Raw genomic sequence first — 18,423 nt, forward strand, 5'->3', positions numbered from 1 at the left:
TCGCAAATCGAGAATTATTCAAGTCCTGTCTGCCACGTAAGAACGTGAAGTCTACAGCAGAGCAAACAGCCGCTAATTCAGTGATAGATGCATGCACAAGCAACGGGGTGTGTAAAGTGGGCAGTATTCTACAGAGTACCAGCGCTCTGTGTCTTCTTCGTCATCCGCTCGATCTGCTCGGTATCTGTACTTGTAGCAGCTTCGTAAGCTTGTCGATACGTTTCAAAGGCTTCAGTGAAAAGAGGTTTGTTATCTTTCCAGCCAAGGTCGTGCCGCAACCTCACCGAGCCTACCCATTGTGGAAACTGCCACAAGGATAGAGCGTAGAGTCCAAAGACCTTTGCATCATCGGGCTGAGAGTCTCGGAGCGTTATCTTAATGTCGTAACTTCGCTCCACGAACGGTATGATTTCTTCCAGCGTTTCGTACCGATGGGCGGACATGTTATACACCTTGCCCATAACGACTTGCCGCGGCGCAGTCGCGATCGCTAAGTATGCAGCCGCAACGTCGGCGACATGCATCCCATGTAGGATTGCATTAGGGCTGGCGGGCAGTTCCAACACTGGCTTGTTGTCCCTTTTTGCGCGCTCGGCCAGCGAGAAGAAGTAAGAATAGTAGCTGCCGGAATAGCCCCATAGCGTCGTAGGCCTCGTGACAACACAATCGAATTCCTCGGTGTGATTGCTGAGCATATCGGTTGCCGCCGCTGTTCTGGGCTTGAGCAGATCTGGCGGATTCAGAGGACTATCTTCCGTGTCCGGCTTCAAACCCTCGTCGCCATGAAGCAGCTTACTGACTCCGTAGTCTTTACAGCCGCTAGTGAAGATGACCAGTGGCTTCTCGGCCCCCTTGGCCTTGGAGGCTTCGCAGAGTCGTTGTATCATCGCAAGTCGAGCTTGTTGATGCGCATTGTAGTTTGCCAGGTCTTCGTCGCACGTGATTATCACATCAATTGGAGGCAGATGGGAAATGAACGCGGCCGCGTCTTCGGCCGTACCGACAACGGGAATGACTTCATTTCTTTGGAGGTCCAAGCCGCTTTGAGCGCGACGAACGAGACCGTAGGTCGTGTACCCATTGCGTGAGAACTCCTTGGCCACTGCACTGCCAATGAAGCCATTGGCGCCGGTTACGAAGGCTGTTTGGGGAGTCATGTCGACTAGGAAAGCGGGATGGTCTTTTTCGAATTCGCTGGACGAGGCGGCACGCGTGTGACATTTCCAGGGCAAAAAGAGCTTCGCTTTAGCATCATTTAATGGGCACAGACATACCGTGCACGAGGCGCGTTGCAGCCTTGCTTCTGCAATCCTAGAAGCGCTGACAAATGGATAAGTTGGTTAGTAGTAAAGATGAGGCTGTCGGCCGGGTCGAACGTGGCTCAAATAGACCGGGAGTTAATCGAATTCCCGGCGGAATTTGGGGATTTCGTGCGATAATCTGCAACAGAGGGTTCAGTGATCAGGGCAGATTGGTCGTGCTGCTCATCATAAGCTTCCTGGCCAGGCATGGTGCTGGAGCTCTGACATTTTAACCAGTGGGTAGGTTCGCACGAAACTCGCCACCTGATTATTGCTTCGTGTGAAATGTGCATCGTGGATGTTCCAGCTTGCGGGGACTCTGTGCGACGCTGTGTGACCTAGAAGCTCCGACGCCGCACATTGTCCCGGCAGCCATCCTACATATCAGGTCTACGCAAGAATCTATCTGACGCCTAACCCCAGTCCGACCATTTCAAACACGATAGGATTGATCTCGACGGCTAACCAGCCGATGCCGCAATAGACGATCAGCTTTGTCACGACCTCGACATCGTATCTCACTCGGGGCTTGACCACGTTGGCAAAATCCAGGTTTGTCTGCAAGGCTTCTCTATCGTCGTTGTCGTTGGAGGCTTTCGTAGCTTTGTTCGATATCTCCTCTTCTTCTTCAGCCGCAGGTTTCATCAGGCCATCAGCGCCCATGCCCATCTGTTGCCGAAACTGCTCGAGGCTGGAAGCACGTTTCCTGTTCCCTTTCCCATCAGCTCTGTCAGGCGAGCTCGGAGGGGATGCCGCCACTGGACTGAGTGTCGCCTGATGATGAATGGAATCTCTTCTTTGCTTTTCACGATACGCCATGGCTTCGTATGCGTCCGCTTCTGACTGGGGTCCGACAGAGATGGCTCTGCGTCTTCGCAGTAGACCGGGTATGTCGCGCGCTGAAGGGATGACGTTGTCGTCGTTTCGCTGTGAAGGCACAGTCTTATATTGGGAGGCGGGCGTGAAGTACCTTCTAGGCAAAGTGAGGCCGTAGTGTTCGATGGTCCGAAACAGTGGAGGCAAGATCTTGAGGAGTGTTGGCTTCATGACTGCACGCCAGGCAAAGACGATGACTACGCCGAGGACGATGCGGGCGACTGCGACCAGCCAGCCCATCTTCTCCAGACTGAACGGGACGGTGGCAGGACTGGGCTCGCTCCACGAAAACGAAGTTTGGGTTGCGTAATGCCAGCAACCGATGGTGACACCACCAACGACTCCGTTGAAGGCAACGCTATCATCGTAGCATGGGCAGTTGTCCGCGGGCTCTGGGTGTAGTCGTGTCAGGACGAGTATGATCAAGACGAAAATGACTAGTCGCTTGACGTCGTCCTGGAACATATATGCATCGAAAGCATCGCTGAACTCGCACTGTAGGATAGCAATCACGGCGCCGAGGGCGGTGCCGCAGAAGACGTCGAAGAAGCCATGCATGCCGCAGTAGAGCCGGCCAAGGGCGATTGAGAAGAAGTAGAAGTATGATATGGCTTGTAGGCAGGTATTGAATGGTGTTCCGGCGGATGATGAAGTTCGGAGGAGGTAGACGCTGTAGATTGCGACGCTAACGGCGTTGGCTGAGTGGGTGCTGGGGAAGCCATATTCCAATGCCACTGAGCCGGACATGGTGATCCGCTGCAGTGGAGGACTCAGCGGCCGTGGTAGACAGAGCATATCCTTGACGAAGCCGCTCCAGTAGACGCCGGCGGCGAGGATGTAGACCATGCCTCTTCCCAATGAAGTGTAACCACACCAGAAGAGGATTGGTAGCATGATCATGAAGAAGGTGTGGGTGCCGAGGTTTGCGGTCATTGCAAAGTAGGAGTCAAGGAACGGCGAGCGGAGGGTGTCCTGGAGGTAGGCGACGTAGGGTGTCTCCCAGCGGACAATAGGGAGCAGCTTTTCGCGGACATAGTAGCGCCATCTTGGGAGGCGGATCTTGTCTGGAAGGTCATCAGCACTGTACAGGATGTGTAGAGGCGGAAAGAGAGAGCATACAGTGATCAAGACTCCTCAGCCCCGCGTCCAAATGTTCCTTGGCCATCTGCGCTTTGCTGACAATGCCATTGAGTACGATGCTGGCGGCGGAGCTGATCAGAGGCCTCCACGACACGACATAGCTATCAGATCAACACCTGTTCGCGACTTCGTGAAATGGATACGTAACGATAGTGTTGTGTGGAGGAGGAATTCGTAAGTGGAAGGAAATGCAGTGCGACTGCCATCCCAGACGGTCGCTTCAGTCGCCGGGCGAATCAGAGCCGAGCTAACTTCTCGCCCGCGACTGGGCTTGGTACATCCCACCACGGGCGTCATCATAATAAGTGACTAGCATCGCAGACGAAGATCCGGCAGGAGAAGCGGAGATGCTGCATGATTCGCACAGCCATAGTAGTTGGAGCCCACCTGGTAAGGCGATGGACCAGGAAGAGCCTGCGACGTCACCAGCGCGATTCTGATGAGGGCGGAAGCTGGAGTGGAAGGAGGGTGTAGCGGTTGCTGGGCAACGGCGACCCCAAACAGCTGCCACCTGCTAACTTGGAGTAACTTCAATGATTTTACGTCTCTCAAACCAAGGCGGCGGCTTGCAACAGGGATCAGACCTGCATCTGCTCGATTTTCTTCCTTTGTACATAATAACAAACAACATCTCTTCTCTTCGCATCCATCATCGCAGATATTCGCTGCACCGGCGGTTCAAGTCACCTCGCAATCACCACAGCAAAGTCAGCAGCACATCATCGAAATTCAGCTGGTCCGAGTCTCGAGTCTTCACTTGCCGCAGGCCGCGGTCAGGGCTGGTTGCCTTCCACAATGGCGGACACATACTCGCACCGCCTTTCCACCCACACATCGACGGTCATGTCAGAAAAGACCGCCTCGGCATCATACATCACACCTCCCTCACCACGTCGAAGACCTACGAATCGCCGCAGCGAGAGTACGCGCACATCTAACGCCACTGTGAGCACCAACATGAGCTACGATCAGCGAAGTAGTATGGGTACACGATTGTCAGAAGCCACCAACATCACTCAGCCACCCAGCTACTCAAAGAAGTTCGTTGTCGTCGGTGACGGAGGTTGTGGGAAGACATGTTTGCTCATCAGCTACTCGCAAGGATACTTTCCAGAGGCAAGTTCTATCTCAGCTTTGATTCGGCGGAAGAGATGCTAATACCTATCCTCCAGAAATATGTGCCGACTGTCTTCGAAAACTACATCACTCAGACCATTCATCCACCCACCGGCAAGACCGTCGAACTGGCACTCTGGGACACCGCCGGTCAAGAAGAATACGACCGACTGCGACCACTCTCATACCCGGAGACTGACCTCCTTTTCGTATGCTTCGCCATTGACTGTCCCAACTCGCTAGAAAACGTCATGGACAAGGTAAGCCTCTCTCGTTTCCGCACATTACCATTCGCTAACGCCGCCGGCTACAGTGGTACCCAGAGGTCCTTCACTTCTGTCCTTCCACTCCCCTCGTCCTCGTCGGTCTGAAGTCCGATCTGCGCACAAAACGAACCTGCATCGAACTTCTTCGCACACAAGGCCTCACACCCGTCACACCCGAGCAAGGCGCTGCCGTGGCCCGCAAAATGGGCGCGCAATACATCGAGTGCTCAGCCAAAGAGGCCAAGGGCATCGACGAGGTATTCGAGCTGGCTATCAATACTGCGGTCCAGACCGAGGAGGCGAGATACGAGGATGTTGGGCCAGACACGGGTGGGAGAAAAGTCAAGGCCAAGAAGCGGGCCAAGTGTGTCATCCTGTGAGGACCATCCGGTTGGGCGTGTTCGGGGAACCTCTGGCAAAGACCTTCATAAGCAGTGTTTTGGGCTGGATTGGTTGGAACCGTGCTCTTTGGCTGGTGAGTCAGACGAGTCACTCGACCAGCGTCTCAGTCGTAGCGGGAAGTGCTCTGGCTGTGCAGGCTTGTATGCAGAAATCGAGATGCACTAGAATTTCTTCATCGAACCAGCCATGTCCAGTCCCATACTCATGATCCGTCATCAGCCTCCTTACTTCCCTTTGCCATCCCCATGACTCTGTCCAACTTCCTTCTCATCGTCCTTCCCGTCCATTCCCTCTGGCTGACTTTGCCCTTGATCTCCCATGAATGTCTCGAAACTAGACCATAGTCCCTCCACCGCAGCGAACTCGTTCCCGATTTCAATGATGCCCTCCAAGCTGCGGTTCAGCGAGTTTATTTGTGTCAGCGTGTCTTCGAGCGAAGAGGAGATTTGCGTGAGGAGGTGGCTGCGGCGTGCCAGAAATGGCGCAGAGTATGTCGCTGCGGGGTGCGTTGGGGATTGCGGTGGAGTTGTCATTGGAGGTTTGGGTGTTTGGCGGACTTGCTGCGACAGATGATGTGCGGTAATCGGTGCGTTGGGGTGTCGTTGAAGGAGACCGTGCGCTGCAGACTCGTGTTTGCGAGGCGGCTTCTGACCGGACAGTGTTTCGTCTAGATGTTATGGATGGGAAACTGTCGGCGATGTTGGTGTTGATCATGTCTCTGGCCCAGAGGAGAAATTGATGAGGGCTCTGAGGGGAAACTTGAATGCGCTGGAGACGCGCTCACGCGTTGCGGGGTGGTGTTTTTGCAGCTGCGATGCTCTCACTTTAATTGTTCAAAGGCCCTACAGCACGCTACCCTAACAGATCTACGCATGAGAATGGCGAGGTGATCATCAACAGCGACTACTGATCGAAACAATGCAAGTGGCACAGATGGAGCTTGCACAAGTAGACAATCGTTGCTCACGGCTCTGCTGACCATGTCATCCGGCGTCAGTAAGACCGGCTCGAATTTGGAGATTCCGACGGGAATATATACATAGAGTTGTATACAAGGATAGGAGCCTTCACCACGCGTAGAGCCCATGTCATCCGGCGTCGGCTGGCAGTCGATCCCTCGTTACATACTCATCGATGAATTACACCTCGTACTCGAAGTCTTGCTATTACTATCGACCCCCCTAAGGTTCAAGGTCTACGCCAACCCTACGTGTCTTCCTGCGGAATGAGCTGCCAGGTTTACAAGATGCCCAATCAGGAAGCAAAGTCGACAGCGGCAGACCAGGTGAAAAGCTCCGTGACCCAGCGCCTAGAAGTGGGGCGTGTTGAGAGCCAGACCCATGATCCCTCCGCCAATCAGGCCCGCAATGGGGATCGTCATGATCCAGGAGAAGAACAACAAACCGACCCGCTGCCAATTCACTGCTCTCCATGTCCCGTTGCAGAGCCCAACGCCGACGGTGGCTCCGGTGATACACATCGATGTTGACACGGGTAGTTTGTACTAAGGCAGCAGTCAGCCTTGGGTCTTGAACGTGAAGGACAAGATATGAGGCGTGAGGGGCTCCCCGGCGTGGCTAAGACGACCGGTCGTAGCAGGAAGCCACGGCTTCGGCCGCTCTGTTCGACCGCGTTGAAGATTGTCTGAAAAGGCTAACGAACCTGACTGAAGATCATGATTGTGATGGCTGCACCCATCTCCATCGAAGACCCACGGCTCGGCGAATGGTATGTGAGCTTCGACCCCATGACCTTCATGATATTCTAATCACTCTCGTTAGCATCTGCGGCTGAATGACCGATCTCGAGACTGCAACTTACATAGCCATAGGTAATGAAACCAACACAGATCGTGAGTGCAATGACAGCGATCTGCCACAGAGGTACATCCTCCTTCGATTTGACGGTAGTTCCACTGTTCCATGCAGCATACATGCCGGCCCACACGCCTACAGCATTGCCGACGTCGTTTGCGCCGTGGGCAAATGAGGCTGTGCAGGCCGTGATGATCTGGATAAACGAATAGAGATACTCGACTTCGTTGGGATACTTGACAGCCTGGACGTTGTTAGTGGCATGCTTTCGAAGCACTCCGAAGAAGTTACTGACGTGGGCGTAGACTTTGTTCATCCGGTGGCCTTCTGGCGTACCCAGAACGCCGACTTGAGCACGATGAATATCGTAATGCGCGCCTGTACAGCATTAGAGGATGACTGTGAACCATGGAGAAGACTGACCATAGAGGAGAGCGACAACCACGTAGGCCGGGAGACGGTTACAGAGCGCTTTGAGGTTGTGCAATTCGTAGATCGATCCAGCTCCCATCGGGTTCCGGTGCAGAACGCGCATCGCCCAGCCCAGAGGTCCGCGACTCTTTCGAAGTCTCTCGTGGTGTTTGGCGGTGGCGCGAGCAAGTAGGATTCGGTACTGAGCCTGAGGGTTGCCTGCGGCGACAGCATCTTCCATCTCGGCAAGCGACTTGGCCGCAGTCGGTGGCGCCTCTGCCTCTGCTGGCTTGATCTCGTTGTCGCTATCAGAGCTATCCTTTGTGATGGCATCGCCGTCAACTTGTTTCTCCGCGGGCTTTGTCGGCGCCACCAGGTCTCCTGTCTCATCGTCGTCCTCACCGCCGTGTTTGATGACGGCATAGTTCGGAACACGCGCCTCGCTTGCATCTGCCGGTGGTTCACGGAAGAACAGGTTCGGACCCTGCCAGATGTCCCAGACGTGAAGCGTGTAGTCTCGCTTAATGACTTTGCAGTAAGCAAAGGGAACAAAGAATAGAGCCGAAAGAAACGCGACCCCGAATCCGGTTCCTAGAGTGACAGCGACAATGTACCAGGCACTGAAGTTCACCCCGTCAGTCTGTTCCTGTTGTGGTAGGCTGTCTTGCTGTACTTACGGCTTGTTGTTCAGGCCCAGCTTGGGAGAGCCCTTATAGACGACATTGAGCGTACAGATCACGGCCGCTATCAGAAACCAGAATGGGCTGGTGAAGACGGCCCATTTGACCGGATCGGTCCTCATGTGCACAACCTGCAGTTGTCAGAAACCAATCAGGACAAACGTTGAGCGCCTTACAATTTTGATGAGCATGAAGATGATAGCACCAAAGGCGGCTGAGATGGCAGGTGCCATTCCAAGTCCAGCAAAGATAGCGCCTAGACCTTGACCGTCATTCCAGCCCCATTGTACTTTGCTGGCACCGACGGCAGCAACGCCCACTCCAGCAATTGAGGAGACGAGTGAGTAAGTCGAAGATACGTGCGCGGAGTGTCGGGTGCACCACATAACCCAGATGGCGGCACCTGCGGAAGCACAGGCAAACGCGAGTAGCTGGACGCCAGCGTTACCATTGAAGGCCGAGATGGGAATGCTGTTCGTGTCAGTAAAGGCCAATAATCGAGCGCGGTCCAACTCACATGCCGTTCTTGATAGTAGATGCAGTTCGTGCTCCCACTGCCAAGGCCCCAGTCAACTCGAAGATCACGCAGAGCACCATAGCCTGCCGATAGGTGACGGATCGTGACGACACAGACGTCGCCCACGCGTTGGCAACATCATTGGCACCATTGTTATACGCCTCGAGCAGCGCAAACATCGTGCCAAAGGCAAAGACGTACGTGTAGTCTTCGAGAACCATCTTGGCGGCTGTCTTGTCCCAGTATACGGTTGTCGAGGTTGAAAGTCTGCCTGCATTGCATTTCCTGGCCCATTATCATCATGCTATATATTGCGTGTAACATGGTGAGCAGCCGCATTCTAGAATGAAATTTCTTCGATGGCGAGCCTTCAAGTCGACGAACCATGGCCACAGACGCCAACACGTGCTCGTTCGGCGCCGTAAGGGACACTTAAATGGTCTCGATGGTCAACCGCATTCTCAGTTACTCTGTATGGAGGAGAGCCATAAGCTGAGTGGAACGTCTTGGCATTGCTGACACGTGGAGCAAGCATTTCCGCTAAGCATAGGTCAAGGCCCAGTCAGAGAGCTTCGAGATAGAGGCAAAAGCGTGGATCGGTCAGACTGCCACTCGAGCCAGGCTCATGCGAACCAATCGTACTGTTTCGCCCAGTGTGAGCGAGGCCTTTTAGAAGCTTGGCAAGAGTTCGGAAACGCCGGTACCTTGATCTTGGCGGCCATAAGCGACCAGGGGTACTCAAAGCACGAGGTCGCTGGCGATGACAGTATTCGTTGATATATCGTGTCATTCTTGCCCCAACGGTGTTGTGCCTGATGCCAAATATCGAAGCATGAGTTGCGAATTCGGTTCAACCTGATCGCGATTGTACTTTCCCAGAGCGAGGAGCAATTCGGATATCGGCTCCCCCTCCCTGATGCGGACAGAATTCCTCATCTCGGAGCCCAGACACATTGATCATCAGCTGTGGCAGCATGTCCATTACGTGCAAACTCTGCTTCTTGTCGGGCTAGATATACAGAGTCGTTGTCTCGGAGAGCTTCCGGTAACTTTGGAACCACAGAAGGATGGGTGACCGCAGCGTCCAAGATAACTGACCGCACAGAGCTTCAACATGTGTGAAGGCCTCCGTGGCCGGTCGCAATGCGTAGGCAGTTGATAGTTGATCAATACATTCGGTAGCCTCCACTTGCGCAGATGCATTGACCGCTGACCCACTTGCTCTCCTCACTTGCCAACCACGCAACAACCTGCGCAACGTCGTTCGGCGTACCGACCCTTCTCTCCACAGGAGTTTTGGCGGCCTCTGCCTTGACATCATCGGCCTCAGCTGATGCCGACAACAGATCCGATTGCGTAGAGCCTGGTGCCACCGTATTCACTGTGATACCCCGATCACCTAGCTCGCTGGCCCACGACCGTGTCAGAGCTTCGACGGCGAGTTTCGAGGACGTATATAGCGAGATGCCTGGGACACCAACGCGAGCGGCGGTGGAGCCTATGTTGATGATGCGGGCATTCGAAGAATGGAAGTGAGGTAGGGCGGCCTGGGTCATGAGGACGACCGCGCGGACATTTGTGTCGAACATGTCAGAGAAGTCGTCGGCGGTGAGTGTTTCGAGCGAAGTGGGCTTGTTGATGCCGGCATTGTTGACGAGGATGTCGATTTTGGGTCCGAATGCCTCGATAGTCGCGTCTAAGATGGTGTGGGGAGACGCTGGTTTGCGGAGGTCTGCCTGTACCTTGACTGCGCTTCCAAGTGGAAGTCGTGAGATCAAAGCGTCTACGCCATGAGCCGATGACGAGGATGTGTATGTGATTGTTACCTGTTAGTTGGGCTTAATATGTGACAGTAAGTATCTCCCTAGGTGATCATCGAACCTTCGCACCGCGTTTCGCGAGCTCTTCAGCAATGCCAGCTCCTATGCCACGGGAGCCGCCGGTCACGATTGCAACCTTGCCAGCCAGGGTCTGGAAGGGTGCTTCGGACGACATCATGAAACTTCATCTCGCTGCGCGTGGCAGGAGCGGAGGTTGATCAGCTCAAGCAAAGAAGGTTCTTGGGCCAAGACGCCCAGCAGATTCATGATTCCGCTGATGTTTTCCTATTGGACGATGGTTCTGCTCCTGTTTCGCGGTACTCGGAAGGACCCGACTACCGGAGATTCCCCAGATCAGAGCTCTAAGCTTGGCGGGCAACGCTCCGGCGTTCACTTTTGTTCCACTGTTCAAGTTCTCGATGGATCGCATTCGGATCCCTTCGCAGAGCCCTCCTCAGAGTCCTGGCAGTTCTGGCTCATCACAACTCCAATGCAGTTGTGCCTAGATGGTGTCCACTCAGGGTTTGCCACAGAGCAGAACAGAAGACACTCCAGAGCCGAACGTGCCAAAGCGCGCCCTGGCATGCCATGATGTGGCAGCAACCAAAATGTCGCCGCTGAAGCTCGCGCAGTCGGTCCCAGTTACGTAATGGCAGAGTCCATACGGATGTCGAAGCGGCTGGAGCTGCACCAGATGTTCGGCTGCTGATGATGGCGCTCTTGACCGTTTCACCGTATCGTGCTGCCAAGGATTTCGCCTGCCAAGCTGAAACATGTTCTGACATTAAGAGCCTCAACACCGCACAACCTGCCACCGGACACAATCTCCGCGAGCGTTTCCATACTGACGTTGAGCGAAATAGTGGCGCCCACATGGGCCATCGATGGGTCGAACTGGGGTCTTCCCGTTTGGGCTACGAACTCACTACATTCTCGCCTTCACGCTTCCAGAGCTCGCTTGCGAAGTGCCCATCGGGTTTCAGCCATTCCGTACACTTTCAAGGAAACCGGTTCTCAACGGCCAGTTTGTCGGTAGCATATATACAATTGAAGGACAGACACCATGGAACGAGTTGCTCTTCTTTCCATCCATTCGTGTTACATTCTTTCCGCTGGTCGGTCTTTCAACTTCTGCGAGCTAGCCTCTCATTATACGACCCTCAGTCTCGCGTTATACTATCGTTAATTTCACGTTACACTACCTAGCTATGGACCGATACATCCTTCTCTCGGTGCTTTTCACCGCCGCCGCAGCACGTTTCAATCAGGAGCAGATACCCATTCAGGCCATCGCGGACGTGCAAGGCGGAGCTCCAGGTATGCTGTTCTTGCCTGTGAGTGCACATCAACTCTGACGAAAGCGTAGGTGCTGCTGCCACAATTGCAGGAGAGACGATCAGCACATTGCTCGGAGCTGCTGACCCGTGTGACAAACTTGCTCAAGCCGATAAGATTGTCTCCGAGCTCGGTGGAGGCGCAGATGCTGTCGCGGCTGCCATTGGTTTGGTTGCCGCGGAGCAGAACTTCAATAACTTCAACGCCGACTTTCCCAACATCTGTGCTGATGCGACGCTTCCTGCCACGCAGGAGCTGAGGGGCATCACCCCTCTGGTCGATCCCGCCTTAGATGGTGCCGAGATCGCCAATGCTCTGTCGGCGCAGACAAAAGCAGCACCAATAAATGCAGTCGGCAAGAGTATTGCTGATCTACTGGTCGAGGCCGGATTCACATCATTCAACGGAGCCGACGCTGCAGGTGGTGCAACCGGTGGCGCTGCGGCTGGCGGTGCTGCGGTCGGTGATGCCGCTGCTAACGCGACGAACGACAACGTTGCAGCGGACAACAACTGTGACGATGAAGGTATGTGTTGCACAACTTTGCAGAAAATTCTCGCTGACAATCGAAGCTACTGCTGCTGACGATGCTGCCGCTGCGGACGTGGCTGCCAACGCCACTGGGAATGCGAATGCCACAGGTAATGCTGATGCCATGGGTAATGCCAATGGCATGGGCAACGCGAACGCAAATGGCAACGGAAACGGAAACGGGAACGCTAATGCCAATGGGAATGGGAACGGTAACGGCAACGACAACGCGAACGCTGGCGGAGCAGCAGCAGGAGGCGCTGCATCCGACTTTGGCACCTGCGATCCCACCATGTCTTTTGAAGGCGGCCGCGGCAACCGTCCCGCTACTGAGTTCACTTTCCAATCGAATGACGCGGTCATCGCTGCAAACCAGCAGGAAGCACTGAACCCAAACATCATCACCAACCGCATCTGCGATGAGCTCGGCAACATCTGCGGCGCCAGCGATGCAGCAATTGCGCTTTGCGAGGATGCCCAAGCGCAGATCCTGGCCTTGGGCACGCGAGACCAGACCACTGCCGATGCATGGAACAGTTTGGTTGGCGGCGGCGCTGCAAGAGCGATGCGAAGAGGCATGCGCGCGTAAAGGAAGCTACGCCGACGTTTAAGTGGGCCGCTAACGTATTGCTTAGTACTCACCAGTATCCAGTGGCCATCTTGGAAGCGTGGAGTGTGTGAATGTGTATAGTATTCGGCGACTGGTCGTAATAGCGCCAGAATTTGAATTGACACCTGATCAGACCACATGATCCTCCTGCAATGCTTTGGTGAATTCTGCAGACGTGTCCGCAATTTCGTAGTGTCCGCTCCGAGTCTAGCAAGAACTCACGAGGAACCGTTGCTACGACGTGACATTCGGGCAAGGCTCAGCTCAAACCTCCAGCTGGATCTGCGAACCAATCCAACTCATGGAGTCCGCCCTGGCCTGGAACTCATGACAAGCAGCAGCCATAGGTTCTGGTTGATCCAATGCTGGACAATATCTCGTGGACTTTTGTATAAACAAGAACTTGAAGATGTGGACGGCTTGTTATAGTAAAGAGCTGCCACGAGAAAAACCTTGGCACCGGAAGTTGCGTTACGTCATTCTTGTCCGGAGGAAGGTGCTACTTGGTATACACCGCAATTCTCGCCTGCACTGCTGAGCCGTGAACGCCACTCCACACACCTTCCTCATGACACCTTAATCACGACAGGTTCCTCATGACATACGGCCAGCTCTACTTGTGCAGTGCCCGCAGCAAGCTAAGCTAAGCTGCGTACCACGCAACAAGCTGTCTGTCTCCCATGAGAGCCACAGCAACATCCTTGCAAAGAGTCTACACTGCTTCAGTCACCACCCAACAGAGCCGCCGTACGAACAGAGTCGTCCAGACTGAACATCATGCCATCAGTAGTGCCATCGAAATCTGTCTCTACCGGCACGCATTGCTTTGTCTCAGGACCCCGAGCTATGCAGTCGACTCATGGTCGATCATGCAAAACCCCAATGTTCTCTCTCATACGATATGTTCCCATTGAAGAGAGGGGACATCAGTTTCGGGAACCACATGACGAGGCACGCTACGGAGATGATCTCTCCCAAAGCATCTCTGTAGGGCAGCCTCGGACAGCGTAGCAGCGGTAGGGCAAAAGCAGCATCGTTGGCGGTATCGCTATTAACAGACTTGCATGTCAATTCTCATGTCAGACTGCACTTACGGCCTAGAACCCACGAGCGCCAGTGGCGTATTTCGTCCTGGCAAGCTGTGACAAGAAGTCGTGGGCGTTGTCAACGACCGGTTGTCTTAGGTTTGCAGCCACCGACGGCACCCTCCCTGGCCAGTAAATCCGCGACGAATCCTTTCGACGACCCGATACTGAAGTGAGGCTCATTCAAATTCACCCACTTGGCCAGCGATGTGTTAGCAGACCTTCAGAGCCCTCCCTGACCCAGAAACGAATCAACATTTTTACGTGATGAGATTGCTCGGTACTTGTTGTCATAGCCTGCCTTGCCACAGTTGACTTACTTCGTGCGCGGCAGAGTCGTACGAACTATTGGTGCACACGGCTGCCGAACTGGTGCTGAAGCAAGCATTGCACGTGGCGACCAGCTTCCCCGAAACTTCCCCACACCCCCATGCTCTCCAACATTGCCCCGGACCAATCGGAAGTACTACCAGTCCTCGGCAGGATCAAACGAATACCCAAGGTCCCCAAGCGAACGTCCCGATTGACCTCAAGGGTTCACTGAACTGAGGTCTTCGGCACTGTATCAGCCAATCGGTATCTATCCAACATGCCAGCGATAATGTCAGTCGCATGCGTGCGCCAAATCGAGCGCAGATCTTATAAACCCGCTTGGGATATCTGTTGTCAGATGGCAGTAAATGCCCCTATATTTTCATGCGAGCCCGCACTTCTGTCTAGAGCAGTCAACAAATCCGTTCACCATGGATTCGAACCTGGAGAAAGGGACCGAGACCGCCCGGGTTGAGAATGTTGACCCACCAAATGCGGAAGACCTCGATGAAAGAACGGCCAAGCTGCCAACAGAAGTCTTTCCCGGGATCACCAAAGAGACAGTGTGGGCGTTTCTAGTATGACCTCTGACAGCGAGGAGAGGCGCTGTGCACTGACAATCTTCCAGGCAATTTGCACACAGCTCAGCGCATACGAAATGACACTACTCATTCCTTCGGTGGCTATCAGCTACATCCGAGCAGATCTCGGACCCACGTCAACCTCCTACCCTTGGATCAACATAACCTGGTCGCTTGGGGCCGCCATCCTGGTCTCTGTTGGTGGACGTCTATCCGACATCTTCGGACGGAGATACTTCATGCTCTGCGGCGCCGTCATTTCCTTCGTCGGCACCATCGTCGGCGCCACAGGTCAAAGCATCACCCAGATGATTGTGAGTGGTGTGCTCTTCGGGGTGGGCTCTGGCTTCCAGGAAATGGGATTCGCTTGTATCATGGAGTTCATTCCTAACAAGTATCGACTGTCCGCTCTTGGTAAGTTCCCCCTTGCACGCAAAGATACCTTCAGTCAGCAGCTGCTAAGACCTCACATCAGGCTCTACGGCACCTTCGCTCTGCCATGTATCTGCACGCCTATCATCACGTACGTCTTCATCGCCAAGACAGCGATTGGATGGCGAGGTGCATACTGGCTTATGACTGCATGGCACGGTTTTGGCATCGTCTGCATGTATTTGTTCTACCATCCACCTAAGTTCAGCACCAAGCACAGTGAAGACCAGGCCTCTAAGTGGACACTTCTCAAGGAGCTGGACTATGTCGGTTTGCTACTGTTTACCGCTGGTACGACGCTATTCCTGGTCGGCCTCAATTTTGGTGGTCGGAGTCATCCCTGGGCCAGCGCAGCAACCATTGCACCCATTGTTATCGGCTTCTTGTGTCTGGTAGCGCTGTTCGTTTGGGTATTCAACGTCCCGATGAAGTATCCTTTGCTTCCGCCGCAATTGTTTCGACAGTGGCGCGGGTATGTCTACTCAATGTCTACGTTCTGGTGTGCGTTGCTCACATCTATGCAACAGATACAACGTCTTGGTGATCGTGAGCTTCTGCCTTGGCATGCTATACTACAGTATGCAGGTTCTGTGGCCGCGACAGTCGTCACTCTTGTTCGCATCAGCCGATCAGCCTATCATGCGTGGCGTGTACGCCAATCTGACTCTCTGGGGTACCTGGTGTAGGTGCCACGCGGTTTCTGACAGGTCTGGCTCACGCTAACACGTTCATACAGTGTCCCTAATTTCTGTCTGGGTCATCTGCGCGCGACTCGGGCACGAGAAATGGCAAATCTTGTTCTTCATCTGCGTGCAAACCATCTTCATCGGGTGCCTCTCCTCCGTGGAGGCCACCCAGAAGGGCAAAGCTATCGCGTTAGTTTTCGGCATGTCACTTTTCATCAATCAAGCCCTCTACCTACTTTTCGGGATGGTGTCCCTCAACATCGACCACCAGAAAGACATGTGAGTGCGGACATCGCAAGCCTAAATTTTCATCATACTGACATCCAGAATCAGGGGCGTGGCAATCGGAGCAATGTCTACATTCCGTCTTCTCGGCGGCGCTGTGGCCACCGCGATATACTCGAGCATCGTCGACAACCAATTTGCCGATCAGTTGTCTAGACAATTGCAAACGACCGTAGCTGCGACTGGCGCATTCGACTTGTCGGACCGTGCCAACTATCAAGCCCTGCTCACCGCGGCGAAACTCAACACAGCTGCTGCGTACAAGAAAGTGCCTGGAATCTCGGCACAAGTCATCAGCGCTAGCCAGTGGGCAGTGAAGCTGTCCTACACCGAAGCCTTCCGAGTAGTCTACTACACGGCGTTGGGTTTTGCGTTGTTGGCGGTCATTAGTGCATCATTGGTGAGGAACACAGATCCGGCGAAGAAGAATATGGAAAAGGCCGTTGTTTTGGAGAACGAGAAGACTGCTGTTGATAAGAAGCTGTCGGGTTATAACGCGGCGTGACAGTCATGAAGAGGAAAGGTTGTAAGTCCGGTGTGCTGCAAGAACCTTCCGAACAGTCTCTCGTTGGCAACTGATGCAGGGAGGATGCTGTTACCATATAGTACTCAAGGAATTGTGACAGCGGGTCTGGCCAGGGCATCTGCCTTTTCGCTGTACGACGCTTACTCTTCGTCCACCGCGCCTGACATGACCACCTCGCATACGCATCCCTTTCCCGAAGGGCGAAAGTTCGTCTCCATGCCTTGCTGCGTGGCGTCTGGCAACGCGAAAGTCAGTCTGAAGAGGGCTCTTCGAAGAGCATACGGTTCAACTCGAGTGTATATGGGTCAAGTGCACGGCTCAGATTACTCTTCGTCTGAAACTCTCATATTCGATCATATGTCGGCCTATTCATGAGCAGCATGACCAAGCACTGTCCTGGCTCTCTCTCCAAACATCGCCAATCCAGGTCCATCGAAACTTCTCCCCAAGACCACGGCTGTGCCAGTCGTTGAGAGCTTCCGGAAGCTTTGGCACGCTTGGGTCTCTGAAGGCGGCGTCGTGTGCCAGCAGTACCAGAATGTGGCGGTCTCTGTCGTATTCTTGTGTCTTTGCGATGCTTTCCAGGACTTGATCCATATTGTGGCCGAACGCGGGCTGATACAAGGCCATATCAGTGTCTCGATTGCGCGAGGCTTGGAGTTTGCTGAACCACTGTCTTGGGGTGAAAGCAGACGTCGTTGACGAAGCAGCTCCTGGAAGTGGACTGGGCGAAAGAGACTCGGGCAGTGGCACATGGCGGGAAGGTCGCAATTCACCGCAATGATGAGCAACATCACCGCCAAGGAAGACGAAAGTGTTAGGGGAGGTAGAGGTTCGCGCAAGGGCGCAGAGATGGCCGACACAATGACCAGGACTGTCGATCAGGTAAAAGGAGCCGTCGTGGAAGTAATCGTACGCTGAAAATTGACCGATCTGCACGACGTTCTTGGAGCCCGCCTCGAAGCTGATCTCGTGGACGCGCCGCCCCTCAACATCGGTTGGTATGAGAGCACCCAGAGGTGAAGGATGCTCAGTCCCCATGAAGTGGTTTTTGAAGCCAGGACCAACCACAAGATCTGTCTTGGTGTCGAAAACGCCCATGTTTCCCATATGATCCCAATGGGTGTGGCTTACGAGTATAGTCAGCACCGACAGAGAACTCGAGCGAAGGATTCCGAAACATACCTCCAAACAACAGCATCGATGTCTTCTTTACCGATGCCCATATCGTTCAGATACTCGTCGATGTCCTTATCCACAATGATTTCATGTGTGCTACCCTTCAGACGCTGCGCAACTACCGGATGAAGATTCTCCCAATCTTTCCGTATGCCGAGATCGTACAGCACCTTGCGGCCGGAAGTGTGCTCGAGCAGTACGATCCATGATGGTACAGATCCGATAGAGTCAAAGCCAGGCACGGGCGGGGTGAATAGGGATTTGGTTCCAACCTTTGAGATACTGCAAATGTCTATTAGCTTGACCGTCACGCAGGTCATGCCTTCCGGGACGCCTAGACTGTGATGCGCAGCACCATTCGCCATGATCTGGTGAGACGAGCCTTGTTACGGGCGTCAGGCTCTTCAAGTGAGACGTTGGCCAGCTGCTTTATAGAATCATCTCAAGTCAATCTGCCCCGCGATTTACCTAGGTAAGTCGAGGAATATGTGCCACGCCTGCGCACCATGCGATCTTGA

At 54.0% G+C, this 18,423-nt stretch overlaps 10 protein-coding genes across 10 annotated transcripts; 4 read left to right on the forward strand and 6 right to left on the reverse strand.

The window, feature by feature from the left end:
• Positions 1–128: 128 nt before the first annotated feature.
• AB675_3875 (uncharacterized protein) lies at positions 129–1,157 on the reverse strand (the record flags this gene model as incomplete). The annotated part of the gene is made up of 1 exon (XM_018143965.1): positions 129–1,157. The coding sequence occupies one exon, from the start codon at positions 1,155–1,157 to the stop codon at positions 129–131; it is 1,029 nt and encodes a 342-aa protein (XP_017994360.1).
• A 546-nt stretch (positions 1,158–1,703) lies between these two features.
• Positions 1,704–3,342, reverse strand: AB675_3876 (Dihydrosphingosine 1-phosphate phosphatase; the record flags this gene model as incomplete). The annotated part of the gene is made up of 2 exons (XM_018143966.1): positions 1,704–3,241; positions 3,297–3,342. The coding sequence occupies 2 exons, from the start codon at positions 3,340–3,342 to the stop codon at positions 1,704–1,706; spliced, it is 1,584 nt and encodes a 527-aa protein (XP_017994386.1).
• Positions 3,343–4,112: 770 nt separating this feature from the next.
• On the forward strand, positions 4,113–5,079 carry AB675_3877 (GTP-binding protein rhoC; the record flags this gene model as incomplete). Its single annotated transcript, XM_018143967.1, has 3 exons — positions 4,113–4,367; positions 4,490–4,693; positions 4,747–5,079. The coding sequence occupies 3 exons, from the start codon at positions 4,113–4,115 to the stop codon at positions 5,077–5,079; spliced, it is 792 nt and encodes a 263-aa protein (XP_017994372.1).
• A 246-nt stretch (positions 5,080–5,325) lies between these two features.
• On the reverse strand, positions 5,326–5,634 carry AB675_3878 (uncharacterized protein; the record flags this gene model as incomplete). The annotated part of the gene is made up of 1 exon (XM_018143968.1): positions 5,326–5,634. One exon carries the CDS (start codon positions 5,632–5,634, stop codon positions 5,326–5,328), a length of 309 nt encoding a protein of 102 aa, XP_017994363.1.
• A 776-nt stretch (positions 5,635–6,410) lies between these two features.
• Positions 6,411–8,744, reverse strand: AB675_3879 (Phosphate-repressible phosphate permease pho-4; the record flags this gene model as incomplete). Its single annotated transcript, XM_018143969.1, has 8 exons — positions 6,411–6,605; positions 6,764–6,865; positions 6,923–7,159; positions 7,211–7,293; positions 7,339–7,946; positions 8,004–8,137; positions 8,183–8,477; positions 8,524–8,744. 8 exons carry the CDS (start codon positions 8,742–8,744, stop codon positions 6,411–6,413), a joined length of 1,875 nt encoding a protein of 624 aa, XP_017994378.1.
• Positions 8,745–9,689: 945 nt separating this feature from the next.
• AB675_3880 (uncharacterized protein) lies at positions 9,690–10,518 on the reverse strand (the record flags this gene model as incomplete). Its single annotated transcript, XM_018143971.1, has 2 exons — positions 9,690–10,349; positions 10,405–10,518. The coding sequence occupies 2 exons, from the start codon at positions 10,516–10,518 to the stop codon at positions 9,690–9,692; spliced, it is 774 nt and encodes a 257-aa protein (XP_017994384.1).
• Positions 10,519–11,551: 1,033 nt separating this feature from the next.
• On the forward strand, positions 11,552–12,241 carry AB675_3881 (uncharacterized protein; the record flags this gene model as incomplete). Its single annotated transcript, XM_018143972.1, has 3 exons — positions 11,552–11,660; positions 11,710–12,204; positions 12,228–12,241. The coding sequence occupies 3 exons, from the start codon at positions 11,552–11,554 to the stop codon at positions 12,239–12,241; spliced, it is 618 nt and encodes a 205-aa protein (XP_017994389.1).
• A 92-nt stretch (positions 12,242–12,333) lies between these two features.
• Positions 12,334–12,798, forward strand: AB675_3882 (uncharacterized protein; the record flags this gene model as incomplete). The annotated part of the gene is made up of 1 exon (XM_018143973.1): positions 12,334–12,798. The coding sequence occupies one exon, from the start codon at positions 12,334–12,336 to the stop codon at positions 12,796–12,798; it is 465 nt and encodes a 154-aa protein (XP_017994361.1).
• A 1,849-nt stretch (positions 12,799–14,647) lies between these two features.
• AB675_3883 (Vacuolar basic amino acid transporter 5) lies at positions 14,648–16,705 on the forward strand (the record flags this gene model as incomplete). Its single annotated transcript, XM_018143974.1, has 5 exons — positions 14,648–14,794; positions 14,845–15,701; positions 15,757–15,911; positions 15,966–16,194; positions 16,249–16,705. 5 exons carry the CDS (start codon positions 14,648–14,650, stop codon positions 16,703–16,705), a joined length of 1,845 nt encoding a protein of 614 aa, XP_017994364.1.
• A 390-nt stretch (positions 16,706–17,095) lies between these two features.
• On the reverse strand, positions 17,096–18,270 carry AB675_3884 (uncharacterized protein; the record flags this gene model as incomplete). Its single annotated transcript, XM_018143975.1, has 2 exons — positions 17,096–17,855; positions 17,912–18,270. The coding sequence occupies 2 exons, from the start codon at positions 18,268–18,270 to the stop codon at positions 17,096–17,098; spliced, it is 1,119 nt and encodes a 372-aa protein (XP_017994369.1).
• Positions 18,271–18,423: the final 153 nt, after the last annotated feature.

The sequence above is a fragment of the Cyphellophora attinorum genome (genome assembly GCF_001299255.1).
Source record: "Cyphellophora attinorum strain CBS 131958 chromosome Unknown Contig61, whole genome shotgun sequence".
NCBI classification, from domain to species: Eukaryota; Fungi; Ascomycota; class Eurotiomycetes; order Chaetothyriales; family Cyphellophoraceae; genus Cyphellophora; species Cyphellophora attinorum.